This window comes from Anser brachyrhynchus (genome assembly GCF_964034855.1).
Source record: "Anser brachyrhynchus genome assembly, chromosome: 3".
NCBI classification, from domain to species: domain Eukaryota; kingdom Metazoa; phylum Chordata; class Aves; order Anseriformes; family Anatidae; genus Anser; species Anser brachyrhynchus.
The window spans coordinates 112,730,476-112,753,680 of record NC_137696.1 but is presented as its reverse complement, the minus strand read 5'-3'; the positions used below and the strand labels follow the sequence as shown (position 1 = coordinate 112,753,680).

Below are 23,205 nucleotides of genomic sequence, written 5' to 3'. Positions count from 1 at the left end.
AGCCTTTTCCTTATCTTAGTAGTCATGTTTTCCACTGCATCCAGTAAAGGATCGAGATTCTCCTTGGCCCTCCTCTTACTGTCAATATATTTGTAAAAACATTTTTTGTTGTTGTTGTTATCTTTTACCACAGTGCCCAGGTTGAGCTCATGCTAGGCTTTAGCCTTTCTGATTTTTTCCCTTCATATGCTAGCAACTTCCTTGTACTCTCCCTGAGTTGCCTGTCCCCCCTCCCATTGGACATAAACTCTGTTTTTCAATTAAAAAAAAAAATCAATGGAAGGAAGGAAGGAAGGAAGGAAGGAAGGAAGGAAGGAAGGGAGGGAGGGAGGGAGGGAGGGAGGAAGGAAGGAAGGATGGAAGGAAGGAAGGAAGGAAGGAAGGAAGGAAGGAAGGAAGGAAGGAAGGAAGGAACTAAGGAGGGAAAAGGAAAGAAAACGAAACAAAGAAAGAAAGAAAGAAAGAAAGAAAGAAAGAAAGAAAGAAAGAAAGAAAGAAAGAAAAAGAATCAGATTTTAGCTTATCATATCTTTCCAAGAATAGATATTATCACTTTTTATTTCAAGATGGTATTATATAAAAATACATGTAAATTCTTCCAGTAATAATAATAATAATCATAAAAGGGTAGAGGTCAATTCTTAAGATAAAGATCTGGTGCTCGTTATATTATTGTAAATGATACTTCAGTTTCGTTCTCTGCTTTATCTCTCATCTGCTTTTTATGTTTCATAAGGGATGCCTCAAGCAGGAACCAAAGTGGATTTGGAATGTTGGAGGCAGCTATTTTCAATAGTTAATTTACAGTCAAGTGTGAATTTCACAAAGAGAACATTTAAGATTTGTGTATCTCAATTTTTTAATCTGGGTACCCTTTATTCATCTGTCTTTCTAGATAACAAGTGTCATTATTTGAAGGTATGTGATAGAGAGATTTATGGTCTGGTCAATCAGAGCCTATACCAGCATAGCAAATTTGTAAGAGTAGAGATGAGCAGTGAAATGAGGATATACAAGTGCTTCCTGTTGTTGTATTACACTGTAAAATTTGTCAGCCAGGACCTAAAATTCAAAGGAAAGCAAGAGGTCAAGAAGAGAGCCTCTAAAAAGGTAGCTAAAATTTTTTATTACATAAATTCACCTTCAGTACTAGAGAACTGTGTAACATTACCACTTCAATGTCTTCCTTGTTTTAAGTAGTTTCTTTCAAATTCTGTGCCTTGGCAGCTGCAGACAGACTATACTCATGGACAAATTGAGTCTAGAGAGAGATTCAGAAGCAAATCTGGCCCTCATTCAAAACCCTTTGAAATGCATGAAGGGAGGTCTTTTGATTTTGATGGACTTTGGCTTAAGCTCTTCCAGCTTCTACAGGCAGTTTTGGGTTCTGATCCTGACTCCAAATGATGTTCATGTATTTTATTCAATGGCTGCTTAGTTACATACATTGAATTGCACTTGGAATACGTCCAAGAATACAGGACTTTAACCTACAAGGGTGGTGCTTTAACTATGAAGGCAAGATATATTTGATGCCTCTGAATTTTCTGTGATTTCTTGCACAGTGACACAATTTTTCATAGAATAATAGAATATCCTGAGTTGGAAAGGACCCACAAAGATCACCAAATCCAACTCCTGGCTCCTCACAGGACTACCTAAAAATCAGACCATCTGTCTAAGAGCATTGCCCAAATGCTTCTTGAACTCTGGAAGGCTTGGTGCCATGACCACTTCCCTAGGGAGCCTTTTCCAGTGCCTGACTAACCTCTTGGTGAAGAACCCTTTCCTAATATGTAATTTGAACCTCCCCTAATGCAGCTTCATGCCATTCCCTCAGGTCCTACTGCTGGTCACCAGAGGGAGGAGATCATTGCCTCTGCCAGCGCTCTCCCTCGCTGAGAAATCTGTAGATTGCAGTGATGTCTCCCCTCAGTCTTCTCTTTCCTAGGCTGAACAAATGAAGTGACCTCAACTACTTTTCATTCATCTTTTCCTCTATGTTATAAGCGAGACCACGCAATTTTTTGGTTGAAGATAATTTATTAATTAAGTAAGCAGGTACAAGCAAAACAGCGCTGGGCGGCTGGCGAGTCTCCGCTCCATCACAGCACGCAACTTTCCCTTTTCAGTGTCGCCGTTTTATAGCATCCAAGTTTCGGCTTGTCAGGATTTGTTGAATCTTCTGAAGCTGCGCAGTTCGTTCTGTGTCTTTCAATGATCATGGGTTGTGCTCATGTTCAAGGGTAGTAAAGCGGCAAACAGTATTTCACAGAGTCTTTGTTTTACCAAGGACGTTTATCCAACACTCCCTCCCCACTATCTACTTGCTTAGTCTTCCCCTTAACAAGGTCGTAAATTGCAAAACCTTATCTTCTCAGCAGATTCTCTGAATTCCTTTTAAAGACAATGAACAAACACCCGCTAATTTATCACACTCTAGACCCTTCACCATATTTGTAGTCCTCCTTTGAAGACATTGTAACAGTTTTATTGTTTTTGCATTAGGGATAGCTTTTGTCACTAAACAATTAGCCCAGGGTTAACTGGACAGACGAGGTAAAGTAGAATGTTCATGGACAAATGAAGAAAGGAATTACCATCCACATCAAACTGATTTCTGTAACCATTCAGGCCTGTGACAAAGTTGCATATATCAAGTTGTAGCCAAAAACAGTTTTCATTGCATTTCACTGGAGTCCAAAACTGCCTGAAAAGGCAGGACTGCAAGCATTATAGGAGCTGTCAGACCAAGAGCAAGGTACCTAGGAAATAACAGCTTTCCTGCTTCAGAAAGAAGCTGAAGAGAAGTGGCTAAGTTCTTGTGATTTTTGAAAGCGAGACTAAGTCTTTGAAAGTTTGTGGCCTTTATCTCCACTTCTGTGAGTGGAATGTGCTGATCTAAGTATATGACAAGACAAAAAATGGTCTACCACCTGCTGCCTGAATTGAGCACTCACCCGCAGGTCACCAGTCTTGTCAAAGAGATTCGCACTGACAGAATATGAAATGGCATTACCATCAAAACATATAAGATTATCCCTGCTTTGAAGAAAAGCAACAGCTACACTAACTTTGAAGTTAGAGGACAGGAAGGCAATTAGTTCAAAAGTACTAGACATAAATGGAGAAATGAATTCAGTGTCACCACTAATAGAAACTGGCAGTTTCAAAACCTGAAAGATGGGCTTCTAACTACACTTTTCAATGTCAAATCCGCAGCTAGTGAACTGATTTTGGACCATAAGAATGGAGTCACTTGAATAACCATGTCCAATCCTCCATAAATGCAAGCTTTTCTGCCATACGTAAACAGATTTCACAGAACATCTGTTCCATGTGTCACTATACTCTCATAAGCCATAGACTGCGTTCCAATAATCACATGAATTTCAGACTTGCAGTGAAAGAGACATCTCACAAGAAAAAAGCAGAGGAGAATGTATGAATTTAAGAAATTCTGTTAATTAAAACTTTGCAGATGATTTTAGAAAATTGATTATGCCACAGAGCAGCTAATTTTTTCCTTTGCTTGTGAAGACTAAACATGAATCTTGTTAGTGGAGAAGTCTTTGAACATATGAACAAAATAGGGCAATTAGACACTTGAGAAAGTACAGTGTTATCAAAGGTATCAAATGTGGGCCTTCTACTTGCCTTTAGCTCTGACATAACTCCAGCTTTCTTCAGTTTACATTAGTTTAATATCATGGCTTCAACCTTCAGAATATATTTTGAGATTACTCAGAGCTCTGTTACAATCTCTGGCATCAGTTTCAAATCATCTTTTTTTTGTTTTTTCTTTCTTATTGTTTTGAATAACAACTAAATCCCAAATGGCTTCATTCAGTTTTTTAGACTTCATTCTCCTAAAATGCAAAACCTGCTGTCTTGCTGCTGTATTGACTATCACTAACACTTGTTAAATGAGTTTTGATGACGACAAGTGAATAAGTTCCTGGTTGACAGGTTGTCATGTCATCTATAGAAATATTGAGTACAATAAGTGCTAAAGCCTTTACTAGTATTGTTATGCAGCTGATATCTATTACTACGTGAGGATTCATTATTTTTCTCACTAACATAATACATCCTTTTAAACATAATCTCTGTTAGCTATCCAATTCTTTTCTGCCTTTATGCAGGTACAATATCTATAAGGCTACCCTTGGCAATCACCTGAGAATTTTCAACAAATACAAAATCTTTTTTTATTATTATTTGTTTTATTTAAGCAGAATTTACCATAACTAACATATAACATGTTAGTTTTATGAATACCTTATTTTTGGTCAGACAAATTTGAACATGTTATTAATACTATTCAAAACCTTGAGTGGTATAGATATCAGCTTTACATTAGATCACCTCTCACATTATTTCTCCTCATAAATGTTAAAATAAGTTGCAGATCTCCTAAAATGAGTCATCAGGTTCAAATTTTCTAAGATATCAGTGGTGGTTCTCACACTGGAAGTCTATTCCTCTGGCAGGCCACCAGAATTTAAATTTGGCAGGCTGCAAAGTGTAATGTAAGGTTTACTTGCTCAATCAAGCATTCAATTAACTAACATGTCAGTATGCTGGTCCTTTGTGAGACAAATAAAAGGCAGCTAAAGTGCATTGAGCCATCTGAATGGATAGTTGTGTAATTAATATTTGTTTTTAATTTATTGTAAGATGTCCAGATGCTCAGGCAATCAGTTCCTGAGATATTCTTAAAATAATTGACTGAGTTCTGTAAACTTACTGGAGAGCAGCGGGTTTTCCATTGTGTGTGATTAGAAGTGGGCAAATGATTCAGCAGACATTTTCCAAAATATATTTTTTCCTTTTTTTTTTTTTTCCCCAGTTAATACATTGTTTACAGTTATGAAATCTTTTCTGTGTAATTGCCTATTTGTTGAATAATATGGTCTATCAATTATCCTCAATCTATCTAAGACTGTCATTGTTTTGAGATCGCAAAGCATTCTCCAACTCAGTAAAATGAGCTTTATTAGTCCAAATTTTGACAAAACAATGGAGCTCTTCTTGGAAGAGAAGAAAGCACTTGATTTCAGGACATTTTTTCTCAGTTAATCCCACCTTTGTTAGCTATTCCAGCATTCAGTTAATCCTAGCTATGTAATCACTAAACAGAAAAGGAGATAAAGGCCTTTGAAATGTGTGATTTTATTACGTTTGTTGAAATAGGATGAGCTGCCCTCTGAAAGCATGGCTCTCTTTCCACTGTTTAGATGAGTAACTTGGACTATATGCATAGCTTTAAAAAAAAGTAATGGGTGAGGGAATCAGAGCCTTCCAGTCTGTTTTTGCTCCACTTAACCGTAGTATGCAGGCTAAGAGCATTGCTACTCTGGGCACCTCCTACAGCCAGTGGAGACACAGGCCTCTTTAGAGAACAAAGTGCCCCCTTTAGGTACTGGAAGGCCACCACAAGGTCTTGCCGGAGACTTCTCTTCTGCAGGCTGAACAACCCCAACTCCCTCAGCTTGTCTTCATGAGAGAGATGCTCCAGCCCTTCATCCTCATGGCACTCCTCTGGGCTTGTTCTAATACTTCCATGTCCTTTTTGTGCTGGGTGGCCCAGAGCTGAATGCAGTACTCCAGGTGAGGTCTCACGAGAACAGAGTAGAAGGGGAGAATCACCTCCCTTGACCTGCTGATCATGCCTCTTTTCATGCAGTCATATGTTTGGCTTTCCAGGCTGCAGGCACACATTGCCGGTTCTTCAAGATGAGCTTCTCATCAACTAACCTCCCCAAGTCCTTCTCCTCAGGGCTGCTCTCCACCCAGACTGTAGTTGTGCTTTGGATTGCCTTGACCCATGTGCAGGGCATTGCACTTGGCCTTATTGAACTTCATGATGTTCACGCAGGCCCATATCTCACGCCTGTCCAGGTCCCTTTGGATGGCATCCTTTCCCTCCAGAGTGTTGACCACACAGCTTGGTGTCATTGGCAAACTTGCTGAGGGTGCACTCAATCTCACTGTCCAGGTCACCAGCTAGGATTTTAAATAATGACAGTCCCAATACCAACACCTGAGGAACGCCATTCGTTAGTGACCTCCACTTGGATATCAAGCCTTTGACTGCAACTCTATGAGTGTGACCATCAGCCAATTCCTTACCCACTGAGTGGTCATCCATCAAATCCATGTTCTCCAATTTAGAGACCAGGATATAATTTGGGGCAGTGTCAAATGCTTTTCACAAGTCCAGGTAGATGATGTCAGTTGTCTTCCCCTATCCACCAATTCTCTAACTCCATTGTAAAGGCCACCTGATTTGTCAGGCACGATCTGTCCCTAGTGAAGCCATGTTGGTTGTCACCAATCACCTCCTTATTTTCCATGTGCCTTAGCAGAGTTTTCAGGAGGATCTGTTTCATGATCTTGCCGTGATTCTATGATTCTTATCTCTTTTGGTTAGCTAAGAGGCATCCCATTTACTCTGAAACCTTGGCCAATTGCATGGCACAGAGGTGAGACTGTAGTTCTCTGGGTCCTCCTTTTTTCCCCTTTTTAAAAATGGAGGTTATGTTTCCTCTCTTCTACTCAGTGGGAATTTCACTGGACTGCCACGACTTCTTAAATATGATGGACAGTGGCTTAGCACCTTCATCTGCCAGTTTCTTCAGGACCCACAGATACATCTCATCAGGCCCCATGTACTTGTGCACCTTTATGTTCCTTAGCTGGTCTTGAAGCTGATCTTCTACAGAGGGTGTTTCTTCATTCTGCCAGTCCCCATCTTTGCCTTCTGGGACTTGGGCTATGTAGCTAAAGCTCTTGCTGGTGAAAACTGAGGCAAAAAAGTCATTAAGTACCTCAGCCTTCCCCATTTCCTGGGTGACCAGATCTCTCATTTCCTTCTGGAGAGGGCCCACAATTTCCCTAGTCAACCTTTTATCACTGATGTATCTATAGAAGCCTTTCTTGTTGCCCTTGACATCCCCGGCCAAATTTAGTTCTAATAGGGCTTTAGTTTTCTTAACTTTATCCCTAGCTGCTCGGACAGTTTCTCTGTATTCCTCACAGGGTATCTGTCCTTGCTTCCACCTTCTGTAGGCCTCCTTTTTGTGTTTGATTTTGGCCAGCTCCTAATTCATCCATGCAGGCCTCCTGGCATTTCTGCCTGGCTTCCTTTTTATTGGTTTGCATTGCTCCTGAGCTTGAAGGAGGTGATCCTTGAATATTAACCAGTCTTCTTGGGCCCCTCTTCCCTGCAGGGCTTTGTCCCATGGTACTCGACCAAGCAGATCCCTGAGGAGGCCAAAGTCTGCTCTCCTGAAGTCCAGGGTAGCAAGCTTGCTGTGCTCCTTCCTTTCTGGCCCCAGGATCCCAAACTCCATTTCCTGGTCTTTGCAGCCAAGGCTGCCCTTGAGCTTCACATTCCCCACCAGCCACTCCTTGTTGGTGAGAACAAGGTCCAGCATAGCACCTCTCCTCATTGGCTCCTCTATCACTTGGAGGAGGAAGCTATCATCAGTGGATTCCAGGAATCTCCTGGATTGCCTATGCCCTTCTGTGCTGTCCCTCCAACAGATATCAGGGTGGTTGAAGTCCCCCATGATGTCAAGGGGGAATATGAGGCTGTTTCTGTCTGTCTATAGGGGGCCTCATCTGCTTGGTCTTCCTGATCAGGTGACCTGTAGCAGACCCCCACTATGTCACCTGTCCCTGTTCTCCTTTTAATCCTGAACCACAAGCTCTCTGTCAGCTCCTCATCCATCTCCTGGCAGAGCTCCATGCACTCCAGGTGCTCATTGACATAGAGGGCGACGACCCCTCCTCATCTCTCCTGCCTGTTCTTCCTAAAGAGCATGTATCCTTCCATTCCAACCCTCCCGTCATGGGAGACATCTCACAATGTCTCTGTAATGCCAGTGAGGTCACAGTTCTGCAGGTGTGCACACATCTCTTACTCGTCTTTATTCCCCATGCTACATGCATTAACGTAGAGATGTTTAAGTTGGGCCCCTGATGAAACTGACTTACTGGCTGGAGTGAGAAAGAAGCTGACTATTTTGCACATTTTATACCTACAGTTCCTGATGACACTTACATAATGGGAATTACAAGGACATTTCTAAACAGAATTTCATTGGTGACCCTTTGTAAGGCTCATATGATACTTCAGGCCCTGTTGGGAAGACCATTATTATATCACTGTGAGTGATAGGACATGAGGAAACAATCTCAAGTTGCACCAGGAGAGGTTTAGATTGCATATTAGGAAGAATTATCTTCACAGAGAGGGTAACTAAGTGTTGGAAAGGTCTGCCCAGGGAGGTAGTGGAGTCCCCATCTCTAGAGGTATTTAAAAGATGTGGATGTGATACTAAAGGACTCTCTAGGTCTGGGTGATGGCTGGGCTTGATGATCTTGAAGATCTTTCCTGATCTAGCCAATTCTATGATTACGTGTTCCATTGTGCTGTCTCCAACACACTACTTTGTATGTCTGGTAAGTACTAGAATTGATTTTTTTTTTTTTTCCAACTCTATTCCCTTATGCATTTGCATCTTTCATTTATGCATTCATACACTGGATGAAATGTCATTTGCAGAAGGATCATTTCTTCTACTCTAAACCCTGGTCTATTTTTCCTCTGAACGAAGTTTCATCTACTGCCTTCTTCCTGGTTAACAGTTAATTATTACACTCAATGTAATATAATAAAGATAATAGGGATGCCGGTATCTTTGTTGTGATTGGCTGTGATTGTACAGCCATTCTTACACACAAATACTCAGAAAGAGAAGTAATAACAAAGATTCAACAAGCATTTATGTACATGGATGCATTTATTTGAAATTATTTGAATTTGAATGATAATGGAAACTTCACCAAAAAGGGGTAGATTAGCTCATAAATCAGATTTAAGGAGTACTTTTCTGACCTCTGTACCTTGCATTCAAGATATAGTGGGTTCATTTTTAAGATAAACTGCTTAGCAGCAACATTTTTACATGTAATATGCTTTTATGTTTAATAATCCTAGCATATTTAATGTTTAACAATATACAATATTGAATTGTGTTTTGCAAGATTTATTTTATAGTTGTGTAAGCTCATTAGAATATGTGAGTAATATTTCCAAGCTTCATTTAAACTGTCTTCAATATTCAGTTTCTGACTGGGCTCTCCTTGGGGTTTTCATTCTCAGGTGGCAGGAGTTTGACATATTTATTTAGTTCAAATCAAACAAAAAAAAGCCCCACACAAAACAGTTTGGGAGGTGTTCAGAAAAGTGCAGAGAGGGTGAGGCACCACAAATGAAAGTATTTGTAAAACACTGACAACTATGAACAAGACTAACATAAAACTAAACATCTTGTATTTTTGAATTATTCAGACTGAAACTAGTTCTACTAAGATTTGAAATAGTTAATGAATATGACTAGAATTTTCCTGCCAATATGAAAATTCTATCAAATTCAAAATGGTATATTTTCCTCTTCCTTAGCATTGTTTTTTTCTGTAAAACACTCTTGTATTTAGAAAAAGAGGTCTATGGATCTTACAAAGAGAACTGCTCCTTAAATATCAATACAAATTTTATTCCTGCTTCAAGGAAATATGAAAAATATGACAGTCGAAACAAATACTTAATATGAAACAAATTCTTCCTTTGGCATTTTATGTTTCAGCTTTATTTCCATTCATGTTATCCAGGATTTTATTCTTAGGAAAGTTCAAAGGTATGCATGAGATTAATGATTTTAGGAGGATGAAATTGAAGACAGTCTTTCAGTAGTGATTTGCATTATGCAAACATTTGACATTTCTATTGCTCTTGGGGTACATTATCAGCACACAGAGAACTCAACTTTGGGTGTCTATGAATTAAAAAAAGTTGCTAATTAGCTGTGAAATAGAAAAAAAAAGATTATCCCCTATATTCAGCATACACATGCAAGATTCTAGTATGCCAAAATTTAAAGGCTATTATTTCTATAATTGGTGCTCCTAACATAAGTGCAAGTTTTATCTGTGTGTTTTTCAGTTTATCTGTATAGTTTGTATGAAACAAACAAAACCAGCTTGAGATTTCTGCTGAACACGACTTTTTTAGAACCTTTTTCTTCTGCCAATCTATTTTCCCATATTCCTTCAACTTGAAAGAGAGATGAAAAAGTAGGAAACTCTTTTATAGCCCTTAGCTAGAGCTAAAAGGACCGAGGCAATATTTCTGCCAGGATGAATCTGCACATTAACTGACTTTTTTTTTTAGGGGTCTGGCACTTGACACTCTTTTATATTGCCATAATTAAAATAAGTCAATGGGTCTATTAAAGTGAACTTTTCAATATTAATGACCTTTGATTACATCTAGCTGAAGAATCAATGATATAAAGTCAGGACAGGTTAGAAATACTAATCCAGAAACCCTTTCAGGTAGGCAGACATATCATGCAACAAGGTTTGAATTTAAAGATAAAGTAATGCTGTGTCATATTGGCAAATAAACAGAGCTGTGTTACATAGTTCTGTGGTAAACAGTAACAAGTCTAGCATTCATTTAAGGTATCTGTTAATTGCATCTCTATTTAAGTTTCTTAAAAGTGACCCTGTTGATGCTCATTCAGATATTTTAATTACTAACAATCTTATGGTGGTCTATGTTCTGTTATACTGGCTCTATTTTCAGCATCAATAGTTGTATTTATTTATTTATTTTCAATAGACATGTTTTATTAAAAGACTTTAGCAAGGTAGGTGAGCGTATCCTTTTTCTTCCTCTGCCTTTGGAAATAACAGTATTCTCTGGAGAAGAATTCAGTGCCAACAGCCTGTGGAACAATGATTTCCAGTGATGGGCTTGTTCATGGAAGAGGGTCTTATATCACTCACGGGTGATTTGATGAGAAGGAAGAATTTCAGATAGGAAAAAAAAAACAAACAAACATCATGGGTGAAGACATGGGATAACTGAACTATTCTAGTTCTTGTAATGAAATTTAATCTCTCAAGGAGTCACAAGCATAACTCTCTACAAACTTGTTCACACAAAGCATTAACTGTTCGTGACAGATCTGATTTTCACCCTGTGTTCATTAGGTAAGGTTTCTAAAAGCCGTCATTGCTAGCCTACCTGTGGCCCCAATAACTTTGGTGAAAGTTCACCCATGAGTTCAATGGGGAAGGAATCAACTCAATTGTTAGTGCTTTTCAAAGTCCCACCATTTAGCTTTTCAAATAAAATGTACCAATTCAAAGTAAGATAAAATGAGAAAAGTCGAGAAATATCAATGCCAGCTGTCTCTCTACTTAAGAACAACTATAAAACAATAGTTAAGCATGGCTGAACAATAGAACACAGCTAATTTCAGTGTTATGCTTCCAAAATATTACAGTAAGGGAAAAAACATTTAAATTATGAAAAAATATTTGTGGCACTATCCATTAAAATATGCCAAATGGAAAGATGGATGGATACTTTACTGGAACATTTTTTTAATTATTATTTATAAACACACAAAGCCAGTAGCAGCATAGTTCATTCTAAAAGGGTACTTCATTATTGTAAAATGTAGAGCTCCTTGATATTTTTTCCTGCATTAAGTAGCAATATGTCAAAACCCACATATTTAATTCACTTCTCTTTCTGTCAAAAGACCATGGCATACCCTAAAGAGCAAATATTTGAATAGTGTTAAAATCCTGTCAGTGAGCCTTGGGTATCCATCTGTTGTACAGATAATATACATACAAAAACGACTGCCATTTATTACTAATACTAACAAAATAGTCAAGACTTCTTGTGTATGTGTATGCATAATATAATCACACACTGTTTACATATGTATATACAAGTATATATATATTAGTTGTATATCAATATGCATATAAATGTCTGCTTAAATATTTACAAACAATTAGCATATTTTTCAGACTCATTCTTTATATTGCTTTCATCTCACTGAAAGGGCATATGGAAACAATGGGAACATATGTAAATAAAATATCTGTTTTAAGACCAAATATTTTTACTTATGTTGAATAAGGTATGAGGAGTATTCCTTCTGTGGTATAAAGTATTCTTCTGTGAAGGAGGGTCACAATGCAACATTTTGCATTTACTCATGCTGTTGCATTTAGGTTTGCCATTTCTTTACTCGCAGCGTTGATAGTGCTATGCTAGACCTAAATCTGGGACTTGATTGATTCATGTAGTTGCAAAGTCCACTACATGTTTATTTTCCTGAACTAGGGTTACTCTTTGATTTACACAGACTGGGAACAAGCATTAACCTCTACTGTATAGGAAATAGGAAGAAAGATCTTTGAGGTCTTCCATTTACAAGTATCTTACGCCGTTTTGTTTATGAGCTTAAATATGACTTTTCAAAATAGATTGCCAATGCCACTCTGTATACAAATAGTGTTTAAACTTAGAAAAAAAATATTTGCTACATAAGGCTGATGTGACACTGCATATTTTACTCATCCTGTTGAGATCCGGTAACATGGATCTCCAAAGTGTGAATGATTTTATGCATGATGGGTGTGCAGTCATTCACCCTCATGCACCTCGGAGAAGAAAAAAGAAGAATAGAATTTCAAACTTAGCTCTGAATACCTTGCCTGAAAAGTCTGAAGTTTAACTGCAAACTCTCCCACACTTTTCTGTTATACCTATATTAGTTTCAAATTCTGAGTTCCTGTCAAAAAATCTGGATATATTGGCATTCAGAGGTTCAAGCCCATACTCTAAGTTTCCATCTTGTATCAATGTCCAACACTTGTACCCACACAGCCACACAAGTGAAAATCAAAATGATATCTGAAAAGCATTAACCCACTTTATCTAGGAAAATGCCAAATTGCATAGATGATTATTATATGTACAAGTGAGAATATGCAATTAAGGCCCGTCTGGTAGAGATCATGTACATAAGCTTTCAGCTGAATTCTCTGCGAGGTTGATGCTGAGGTCCTGATGCTGGCTAACCCTACTCCTCAATTTTAGCCTAAAGTTAGATGAATGGGGTAGACCTTTTACTTGAAAGATCCTGATACTGTAAACACTTGAGGAGGTAAGCAGTTTTACATACATGGATCATCTACAGGATCAGAAACTCTCAGAAGACACAAATAAAAATATCAAAAAAAAAAAGTCACCATATAAAAGGATAATTTCAATCTGAATGACCTCTGTTGATGGATATCGTGATTCCTCTAGACATATCCACATGAGAAGATTTGTTCTTGATGCAAAATATTTAAAATTAAGAAATAAAAGCGTATATTACTAGCTGCTCAATTATAAATACTATCAAACATTCTAGTTTCTTGCTCAGAGCAAAATATGGTTAAAATAACTGTTAATTTCAATGGCATGGTGGCATTAAAACATATGGAAAAATAATACATTCAACATATATTATGTATATAAGTTAATACTACATTGCAAAAGAGGGAATGCAGAGTACCACAACTTGTTTCCTAAAAAAAAAATTATAGCACTAGTAGTTTATACCTGTATAAAATGGGAGTAAATCCACTGATACACCAAGTAACAGAAGATTCTTAGTTCACTGTCTTTTTCTTAACCTAACATCCTCTTTTTGATTTACAAGCAGTTCAGTGAAGTATCTGGTCCCACTATTCATTAATTTTCTTTACAATAAAACTGAAAAAAAAATCTGACAGATTAAACTAGCATTTTGTCAGAGGATCCATGAGCATAGGGCAGTTTTACATGTCATATCTGAACTCAAAGTACAGAGAAGTTTCATATTTCATAATGATAAAGTAAGCAAATAAATTCCAGATTTGCCATGGAAACACTGACATTCATGAATTAACAACAGCATTTGATCAAACTCTAATCATATATTATTATCCTTTACACCCTAATTCTACAATGAAACTCCCCTCATTTTGGTAGCCCAACCATACCTCCTTACATGTTCCTGCATTAATCTTTTGAGACTGGGACCTTCATCTTTCTCCTGGATTATAAAGCAGAAAATGCACCGTTTACACGATATAAGTAGCAACACATACAATATTTTAGTCACAGCCAGGTATAATTATGGACAGAATATTGTTTCTACTCTAGTATAAACCTTTCATAGAAAATAATATAAAAGTAGCTGTAGCTATCATAGCCCCCTATTTCTTCTGTAGCTCAAAACAGAGGTTTGGGAACAGGGATGTAGGGGGAAGGTGGGGTGGCTGAGGTACCTGATCTTACAAGATGTTGCATGTCTCCAGTGAGATCCATCATTCTCTCAACTCCAACTTTGGTTAGAGTTCGAGATGTTCAACACATCACATAAACAGGTCTATAAACTCTGACAGATTTTTGCACATCACTTACCTGAATATGAAAGATACTAAAATTAAATGAGGCAGGATAATTAAGACTGTGCATGCTATAGCGCAGACTGAAGGCCATTTCTTGTCACACCCGGAAGGCCATATCTTGTTACAGCCTGATTTCAATCTGAAATCCACATATGGATCATATGTATCAATAGCGTAATATTATCCCAAATATACAGTACAAGGGTTTTCCTTTTTTTTTTTTTTAAATTTTATACAGCCATAACGTGTTTTCCCCAAAAGAGGGAAGAAAAACAAAACAAAACAAAACAAACAAACAACAACAACAACAACAAAACTAACAAATGAAAACAAAGTAACTTGGAAACATAAGGCTGATGGAGAAAAAAATTTTTTGCCATCCATTCTTATAGTCTTCTTCCTCTATGCACAGCCGAGATCCAACAAACTGTTCGGTCATGCCAATAAAACATTCCACAAAGGCTCTCTATGCTTCAAGAGAACATGAATTGAATTTTTAATAAAATGTTAGCCTCAAAGCAATTCAAAAGATTGCATTTTGAAATGACATGGAAAATAGTATCTGAGCAAAAGAGTCTCTATAAAGCTGCTCCCCAAATAGCTAACAGAAAACTGGAAACATCACACAAAAGCAGGATTTTCCAAGTAACCTAACACTGCAGTCACACTAAAAGACAGTACTTCAAGAGCAATGAATTACTTAGATGCAAATATTTACCCTAAGTAGCTAGACTGAAGAATGTAAACAGATTCCACAGATATAATGTAATTTGTCAATATCTTTACTGATAGAAATGGAAATGTTAACTCAGACAGGTCACTGATCCTGAAAGATGAGTATAATCAATTACCTTTTCTATCTGTCAGTCATTTACATCATTGTCTTGCTTGCAGCTGACTGCCCCCCATCTTTCATTTCTTGTTTCAAGGCACCAAACAACTTTTTCAATATACTTTTTTCTCTCTCTTTTTCACCGTTCTCCTACTGCCGCTTCAGGTTAATGCTGCTTGTTTCAGAGCTCGCCTGTTCTCTTCGCTTATTTCCACAGTATTGCCTGTCTCCCATCTCAGAAAGGTGTCCCTTCTGGTCTCTGAAATGCCTTCTTAAATCTCATTTCTCCTCAAGGTCCACAAATTTTAACCATCTCCTAAACAATAAAATCTGATCCAAAGCTCACTGAAGTCAGTGAGAGCCCGTCCATTAACTTCAATGGACTATGAATCAGGACCAGATTGCTGTCAATAACTCAGGACTAAAATCTAGTGAAAGAAAAATCAAAAGGATCTGTGTGGACACCTCTGCTGTTAACAGCAGACTGATACCTGTATATAGTCAGAGCAATAATATGTCTTAGGGTAATATATTTTGTGAATATCTCCAGTACGTACAGTACATATTTCCAGACCTTACGCAAAGGATTAAGGCCCTAATTTTGTTGTTACCTTTATCTGTACAAATTTGGAGCATTGCCAAAGACTTCTGACAGAGCTTGAATAAACACACATTTAGCAAGGTAAACTAGGGAAAATTGCCATGTTCATGAACCAGATTAGTAAATCATTAAAAAAAAAAAAAAAAGGACTATTTGGAAAGCACAGTGAAAAGTTTAAAGCCAGTATGTTTTAAATTCTCACTAGTGAGGCTGTACAATGCTATTCTTGCAAGGATCCTCTGTCTAATACTGTATTATTAATTGGAGAGCAATTTGAGGAAAAAAGCATTTCAGAATTCAAAATTTACATGATTCCACTTCATTCTTCCTGTCTTCATAAACATCCTGTTATTTATTCCTTCTTCATGTAACTCTCCCTGCCTCTTCCTACCTCAGTTCTTCAATATATATATATATTTTATAAGGGGGTATTAAGTTACTTTTGCCCACTCTTCCTTCTACTATCATTTGTTTTGATTTTTTGTAAGTGCCTTGGTTGTAACGGCAGTGTCTTCCTGCAATCTCACAATGCTCCCACCAAATGCTGTTGGGAACTCAGTTGTAACAGATAATTTGGTAGATGTAATGCAGTAAAATTATTAAAATACATAAATATTATGATGACTGTTAATGTTATGGAAAAGAGCTACCATTATGACAACAATTATCACCAATATAAAGCTAAAATATTACACATTTAATAAAGGGTATGTTGTGATTTGAGGTTATTTCAGCAGTAGGATAACATTGATGGCAATACACTTCTGATAAAATGTTTAGTCTATATTGTAGTAACCATGATACTTTAAGGTGAAAGGGAAATAAAAGTAACACTGCCTATTGCAGCATAACTTTGCCGAGTTATGTATCAGCAAAACATAGTCTGTTAGATGATCTTCACTAAAGGGGTATATATATATTTATTTATGCTTGCACTTTTATTATGGTGAACTACACTCCACCTTCACAGCTTCAACTATGGGAGGTAAACCCTTTGTAGAAAATAAATTACTGTTGCAACAATGACATTGTTTAATACAAAAAGGAGCCAGGACACAGTACATTGATAGGGGGTGGAGTGTATTGTATACACAGAAGAGGGATGTTACTTCTATTATGCCATCTGACATTGACGTGGGAAGAGGGAAAAAAACAAATCCCTTTTTTTTCCAGCACTGAAACATGCAAAGACAAATTGCTTATTATAACCTTTACGCAGCTTAGGGTAATAAAAATAGAATAGACAGATTTAGAAATGGCCTAGTATACTTATTTTAGATTTTATGTATACTTAATATTTTGATCTTTTACTTCAGAACTGAAGAACTAAGCAGTGGGACAATAGGATCTGAAATACAATCAAGGCATTGCTCACATCACATTAAAAGGCATCTTTTAAATGCAGCTGTGGATTTCTAAACTTAGCCTGAATAGGATTTTTAGTTGCTTGGAATTTGAAATGCAAAATGAACTTGGCCATGTTACATCTATTTTCTTTAAGTGGAATTGTAAATATGTGATAAGTTTCTGTTTGAAAGAGGCAACATGCAGAATTCAAGCCTATTTTTTTCTTGTAGGATCCTGTTGACCTGTGCACGAAGAGGTATTGAGGCAGTGGTGCAATAAGAATCACTACAGTGATACAAATCCACAGCTCAAACATGAGATCCTAGAGGCTGGATCTCTGAGGAGAAACAGAGTATACTATTCTCCAAAATACACCTTCAACCAATGAATTTAATTTCAAGAAAACAACTGCTAACCAACTTTTTCATGAAAAAAGGAAAGGGAAAGAGGTTGAAACAGCTTGCTTATGTATCATGATGACATTTAGCAGAGAAAAGCAGACAGAAAAGACAAGTATTTAAAATGTAATCAATTTCAGCTAGAAATGTGAAAACATTTTCCCCCGTTAGGATCTTGCTAGAGTTGTCTGGGACAAAATCTGGGTTGCAGCTACAGGCTGAAGCAACAGTGCCAAGAAACAAAATATATAGGCATTTAGAGCCCCCCACCCCCCACCCCTTTCAGCTAGCAAAGTATGACTGATGCTTTTGGTTGACTGCACGGCAAATGTTAGCTAAAATTTCATTTAGCTAAATCCACATCCATGGCCCCCAATGTTTAAAACTCATCATGGATTAAAGCCATGAAATAAAAATTAAAAAAAATTTCAATTTGAAATTTTATTAGCATGTTGCTAGAATGGTCAACATCGATCGACAGTAGAGACTTTGTCCACATACTCTGCGAACAGCTTTCGTGCACCTCCCCCCTCTCTTCTTCTTCTCCCTCTTGCACTCTTTCAGCATTAATGCTATTAAAAGCCAAACAAAATACTGGCTATGGGTGTAAAGAATGCTGGTTTTTTGGAATGTCGCCATGGATCTTGCTTCCAGTCGTGTCCCATGGAAAGAGGGTGCAGCCTCCTGTCTCTGTGGCAGGCTGGTCTCCCCAGACAGGGCAGAAGGAAGAGATAGCCATGTACCCCTGCTGCTCGTTATTCTTTCTCATCCACTATAGCCAGGTCTTTGATCACCCTCAGTTTGCCACTGGCATCGATCCTGCGCTTCTCACGTATTAGATCCTCCAGGCTGTGGAACCTCACCGTGTGCACCTTGTTCTCTGCTAAGTGGATCTTGAGATGGTATTGCTGCTGGTGCTGGGTGCCGGCAGCAGCCTGCAGCTCCCCCCCGGCTTTGAACTCCCTTTTCCCGAAGCGGCACCAGGCGGCGAAGCTCTCGGAGTTAGTCCAGCAGATCTCGTCGCTTTTTAAGCCCAGGTGCCCGCAGGCGTTTTGCACCACCAGCTCAGCCACCAGCGGGCGAAAGCGGTACCAGCTATTCACCACCCGGCCCACGTTGCCCGCGGCCGCCTCGTACAAGCTGTCCTGGCGGATCTGCCCCTGGTGCAGGTGGATGATCTGCCCGCTGCCCACGTACACTGCCCAGTGCGGCGGAGGATGCTCCGACGGCCCCAGGTACAGCAGCTCCAGCAGGTCCCCCGGCTTGCAGAGGGCAGGCAGCGCTGACACCGAGTAGACGCTGAGGTCTCCAGCCTGGGGGCCGCTGCTGACCTTGGAGAAGATGCATTCCTGGCCGCGGAAAGCGGAGAACTGGGTCTCGTTCAGCACCAGCTGGTGGTGGAGGTGGTGGGTGGGCGTCTCCTGGCCAGGGCTGCCGGAGCCCTTCACGCTGTACTTGTCTGGCTGGCCTCGCTCGTCCAGGTCCTCCTCCTCATCCGAAAAGAAGTAAGCCACCCCGACGCGCAGCTCGTCTTTCTCGATCCCCGAGGGGTCCCCGGTCGGCAGCTCGCTGTAATTCAGGTGGGTGATGCGATCCAGTTGATTTCCCATCAATGACAGGGCGAGGCGAGGGCAGGAATTGCCGGATCTGGAGGAAGGGTGGAGCGGGCAGGGACAGAGAGAACAAGAGAGGGGAAGGAGGGCGCAAACGAAGGGAAGGAAAGGAAGAAAAAAAAATCAAGACAAACACAAAAGATTTCAGCGATTCCTCATCCCTCCCCCACTCCATCCCTTCCGTTCCGTGCAAAGGGTGGTGGTGGGGGAACTCCCGGTGCGGATTCTTCCCTCCTGCCCTCGGGGTGCAGGGCACAGCCCCGGCTCCGCGGCGCTCTCCGGGCGGTGCTGCCCGAGTCCCGCGGTCCCGGAGCTCCCGGGCCCGGGTCCCGCTGCTGCCGGGGGAAGCAGGCGGCTCCTCGCCTCCCCCCAGCTCAACCCGGGGAACGGAGCTGCCCCGGGATCCTCCGCAAGGGAAAGGGCTGCCCCGAGGGTCCCGAGCCCGCTCGCAGCCGAGCAGCGCTGCATAAGAGCAGGCGGCTGGCTCTCCGAGAAAAAAAATAAAGCATAAGCAGATAAAGAATACGCAATAAGCACCCCCCGCCTCCAAACAGCCCCTCTCTCTCCCTTCCGTACCCGTGGTCTCCCAGCTCCAGAACACCCCCCTTCGAAGAAAAAAAAAAAAAAAACTCCTTTAAAGTCGTCCTGTCCCCATGGGCGCCGCAGAGGAGGTGAGCTCCGTCCTCCTCGCTGCGCGCCCGGCTCCTCCGCCCGCTCCTCCCCGCTCGGCTGTGGGCTGCCCGGCCCCTCCGGCGAGCCTAAGTACCGGCGGCGCCGCTCCCGAACCCGCCCCGGCCCCGCTCATTGGCCGCGGCCGCGCCGCGCCCGGTGGCGGCGGTACCGGTACCACCGGTACCGGGGATCGGCGGAGGCACTGCCTGGCCGGGCGCCGCCGGCCCCGGGGCTGCGACACCGAGAGGAGGCTCGGTACCGGGTGGAGGAGGGGCTTGTTGGAGGGGAAGGGGTTCAAAGAGAGTGCCCCACCGCCGCTGCAAAAGGAAAATATATACGTATCTATTTCTATAATAAGGAAGATGGCTTTGCTGGAGGGTCGCGCGTGTCCAAGACTTACTGCATCACTCAAGGGAGAAGATCAGATCCCTCTCACCCAACTTTAGACACCTCAAGTCGTACCTGTGTAATTTTAAGTCCCCCCTGGTCAAGGGAGGCTGGCGTTTCCATAAGGCTGTTCCTCTTGCCTATTGCTCAGCCTGTTTTAGGAAGGGGTGAATTGCCCTAAGGAGGTGTCTCTTACCATCGCCTAGACGGGATATTGAAATGTTGAGACGGTGTTAGGTGAGGTGACTCCACCTGTGGTTGTCTTTGCGCACCTGGCTGCAGCAGCAGTAGTGGGTTGTCCTCAGAACTGACTAGAAGACATGCTGTGGCGTGACTTATGTAAAAGATCAGGCTGCCTGAAGGTAGCAGTCCATCCCTTCCTAAAATATATGAAATCCAAAATCTGTCTATAGTGGTTAATGCCAATACACACTTTTGCACGTAAATTTGCACATTATGGAAACGAAGCTCGAGAATGATTAGTTGATTTGACCACAGTTTGCCTGTAGGGCTGTGTTAGTGATGGGATTGTAGCCTCATTCTTCCGAGTGCTCTAATGAAAACTTCTAAGAAATAAGAACCTAAATATTTTAAAACACTCCATGAAAAAAATCGAACGTAATTATTAGATTCATATGTGAATCATATTAAAGTACCATTTTTATCTAGAAGTAAATTTACCACTTTATTCACAGTGGAAATAGGTTTGTCATACAGAGATAAGTATTTCTGCTTACAGTGCTTGTTGATACTATCCATCTTCACTTCTGACTCCCTGTCTTAGACTTCCAGTCCAGTCTTTGGGCTTGATTAACTGAGAACAGTAATGCCAACAGTTTATGCTAATGATAGAGGGGCATACACCTTTAAATAAATATAGTGATTTCCTGGTTTTCATGGTATGGGTTGCATAGTTAAATTTGTATAGGTCAAATGCTGTTTTTCTTAAATATGTGTTTACTTTGAATGAGCCCTTTCTTTTTCCATTCAAACATTTATATGACTATCTTTCAAGAACAACATTTTTTTTCTCATTAATTTTTTAACATATGCAAAGACATCAGAACACACATGGAAAAGAAATAAAGGTGTGTTCAGTGGTATGACATTCTAAGACACATCAGTTATTTTTCACTGTGGCAATTACATGATTCTGTTGATGGTTAAAGACTTCCCATGTCTCATAAATGCTGGGACTACAGTCTCAGACTCATTGGAGTCTGTAAACTGCTGGTTTACAGCAGTTAAAGATGCAGCATTCAGGGGTCTGTAGAACTACAAAGTGAATTTGAAAGAAAAACGTACATAGAAGAAAAGGATTCTACCCGAATACACACATTTGAAAGTTTCACAGGGCTAAACATAACGGATGTTAATAATCTCTGAAACTGCGTAAATGCTTTTCTAATGATTGTCAGAAATTATATGTTCTTTTATGGCATGACCTTCATCAAATGCAACTTTTAAATTAAGTTATGAAAACACTCTAATAGGTTTATAGTTTAGGCTGTAAAACAGTGTTTAGATTTTTTTTTTAATATAATAGTTAATGTGCTTCATTGTTAAATCTAGTCTAAGTTGAAGGCATTTTCCACAGATACATCTTTTATCAGCAGTTTCTGTTTTATAAACAGTTTATATATTTTTTTTCCTGTTTAAAGTCTGCATCTTTTTAGGTTGCGCTCACACAATTCACACTTCCCACATTTGCCAATCATCAAGGCTATGTGGAGTAATTTTTAGACAGTTCTAAACAAACAATACATTATTTCATCTTTTCCATGCAAAATAGTGGAGAACAGATTGCTTCAGTAACCTGCACAGTGCAGAAGGAAGGAGTCTGGGTCTAAGAAAGGATCTGCATTTCTAACCAGGTGGAATAGCTCCTGCCAAATTTTAACCATTTTCTATGTGTTTCCCATGCCTTTGCAAGTCTGCTCAGTGAGTGTACCCCATCTCTTGTGGAAGCACTTACAATCCAGTACAATCCACATCTCTCCATGACCTCTATTCAGCACACCTTCAACACCCATTTTCTCATTACATTTCAATTCCGTCTGCACAGTCTGTCTCATCAGTGCTTCATGCTCTTCCTCTGTCCCTCAAGAAGGATTTTTTTTCTCAGTTTCTCTCCAATCCCAATTTTAAATTATGGAAAGTGTTAAGAACGTGCCATAAAACAAAACAAAACAAAACAAATCCCAGTATAAACATAGTTATATAAAACTGTCATTAAAGGACACTACAGAAAAATCACAGAAATTATGCAAACCAATATCTTGAAATAATTCTCTCAGTTTGAAGGCTTCTGTTCATGTTAAATGATGTTACAACAGGAGTACACAGTGTTCACAGAAGTGAATTGTCATAGCCTACTGGGAATACTTGAGTTATTTTGATTAATATGTTTATCATCCCCTTTAGGCATTTTAGTTTTGGGAGTTCATGGATGCTTATTTAGCATGGCAGTTAGTGAAAGCTTCGCTGCTCTCAGACCATGGCACTAACAGTGCAGTGTCATGCTGCTTACACTTGTGTTCACCAGCTTCAGTCTCATTAACCAGGGTCATAACCTCATCTTGCACAAGGACATGGGAATTTGGCATTAGTCCAGTGTCATTAAAGCTAACTTTTTCTTTTTTTTCTTTTTTCTTTTTTTTTCCCCTTAGACTAGACATAGGAAATAAACCTGATATCATCAGCACTGGCTTTATCCTTGTCTACTCTAAGGCAGTGAACCTACATTTTTAATTGTTATTTTTTCCTTTTGTGCCTTTTTCCATCCTTGGCATTTTGTCACTTTTGCATTTACGTTTAATTTAATACAGTGAAAACTCTTTTCAAATATGTAACAAAATAGATGCCCAGTAGCTTATTTTTCAAAACTTGTTTTTTAAATGTTCTCATCATCTTGCCTTGAGCTAAGCTTTGGAGCCTTGGGCCTCTGTTACTAAAAATGGAGCTGAAAATTCTCTTAATTTGAATTAGAACATTTGTACAGAAAAAATTTGGGAATGTATGTTTCTGTAA

The 23,205-nt window shown here is 39.7% G+C and overlaps 1 protein-coding gene across 1 annotated transcript; it reads right to left on the bottom strand.

Annotated features, from left to right (window-relative positions):
• Positions 1–17,929: 17,929 nt before the first annotated feature.
• Positions 17,930–19,843, bottom strand: LRATD1 (LRAT domain containing 1). The gene is made up of 2 exons (XM_080586038.1): positions 19,693–19,843; positions 17,930–19,150 (listed from the first exon to the last, which is right to left on the bottom strand). The coding sequence occupies exon 2, from the start codon at positions 19,111–19,113 to the stop codon at positions 18,259–18,261; it is 855 nt and encodes a 284-aa protein (XP_080442164.1). The 5' UTR covers positions 19,114–19,150; positions 19,693–19,843; the 3' UTR covers positions 17,930–18,258.
• Positions 19,844–23,205: the final 3,362 nt, after the last annotated feature.

Bases quoted from the DNA above. Each gene is read 5' to 3' on its own strand.
- LRATD1 (XM_080586038.1), bottom strand. From the start codon at position 19,113: ATGGGAAATCAACTGGATCGCATCACCCACCTGAATTACAGCGAGCTG.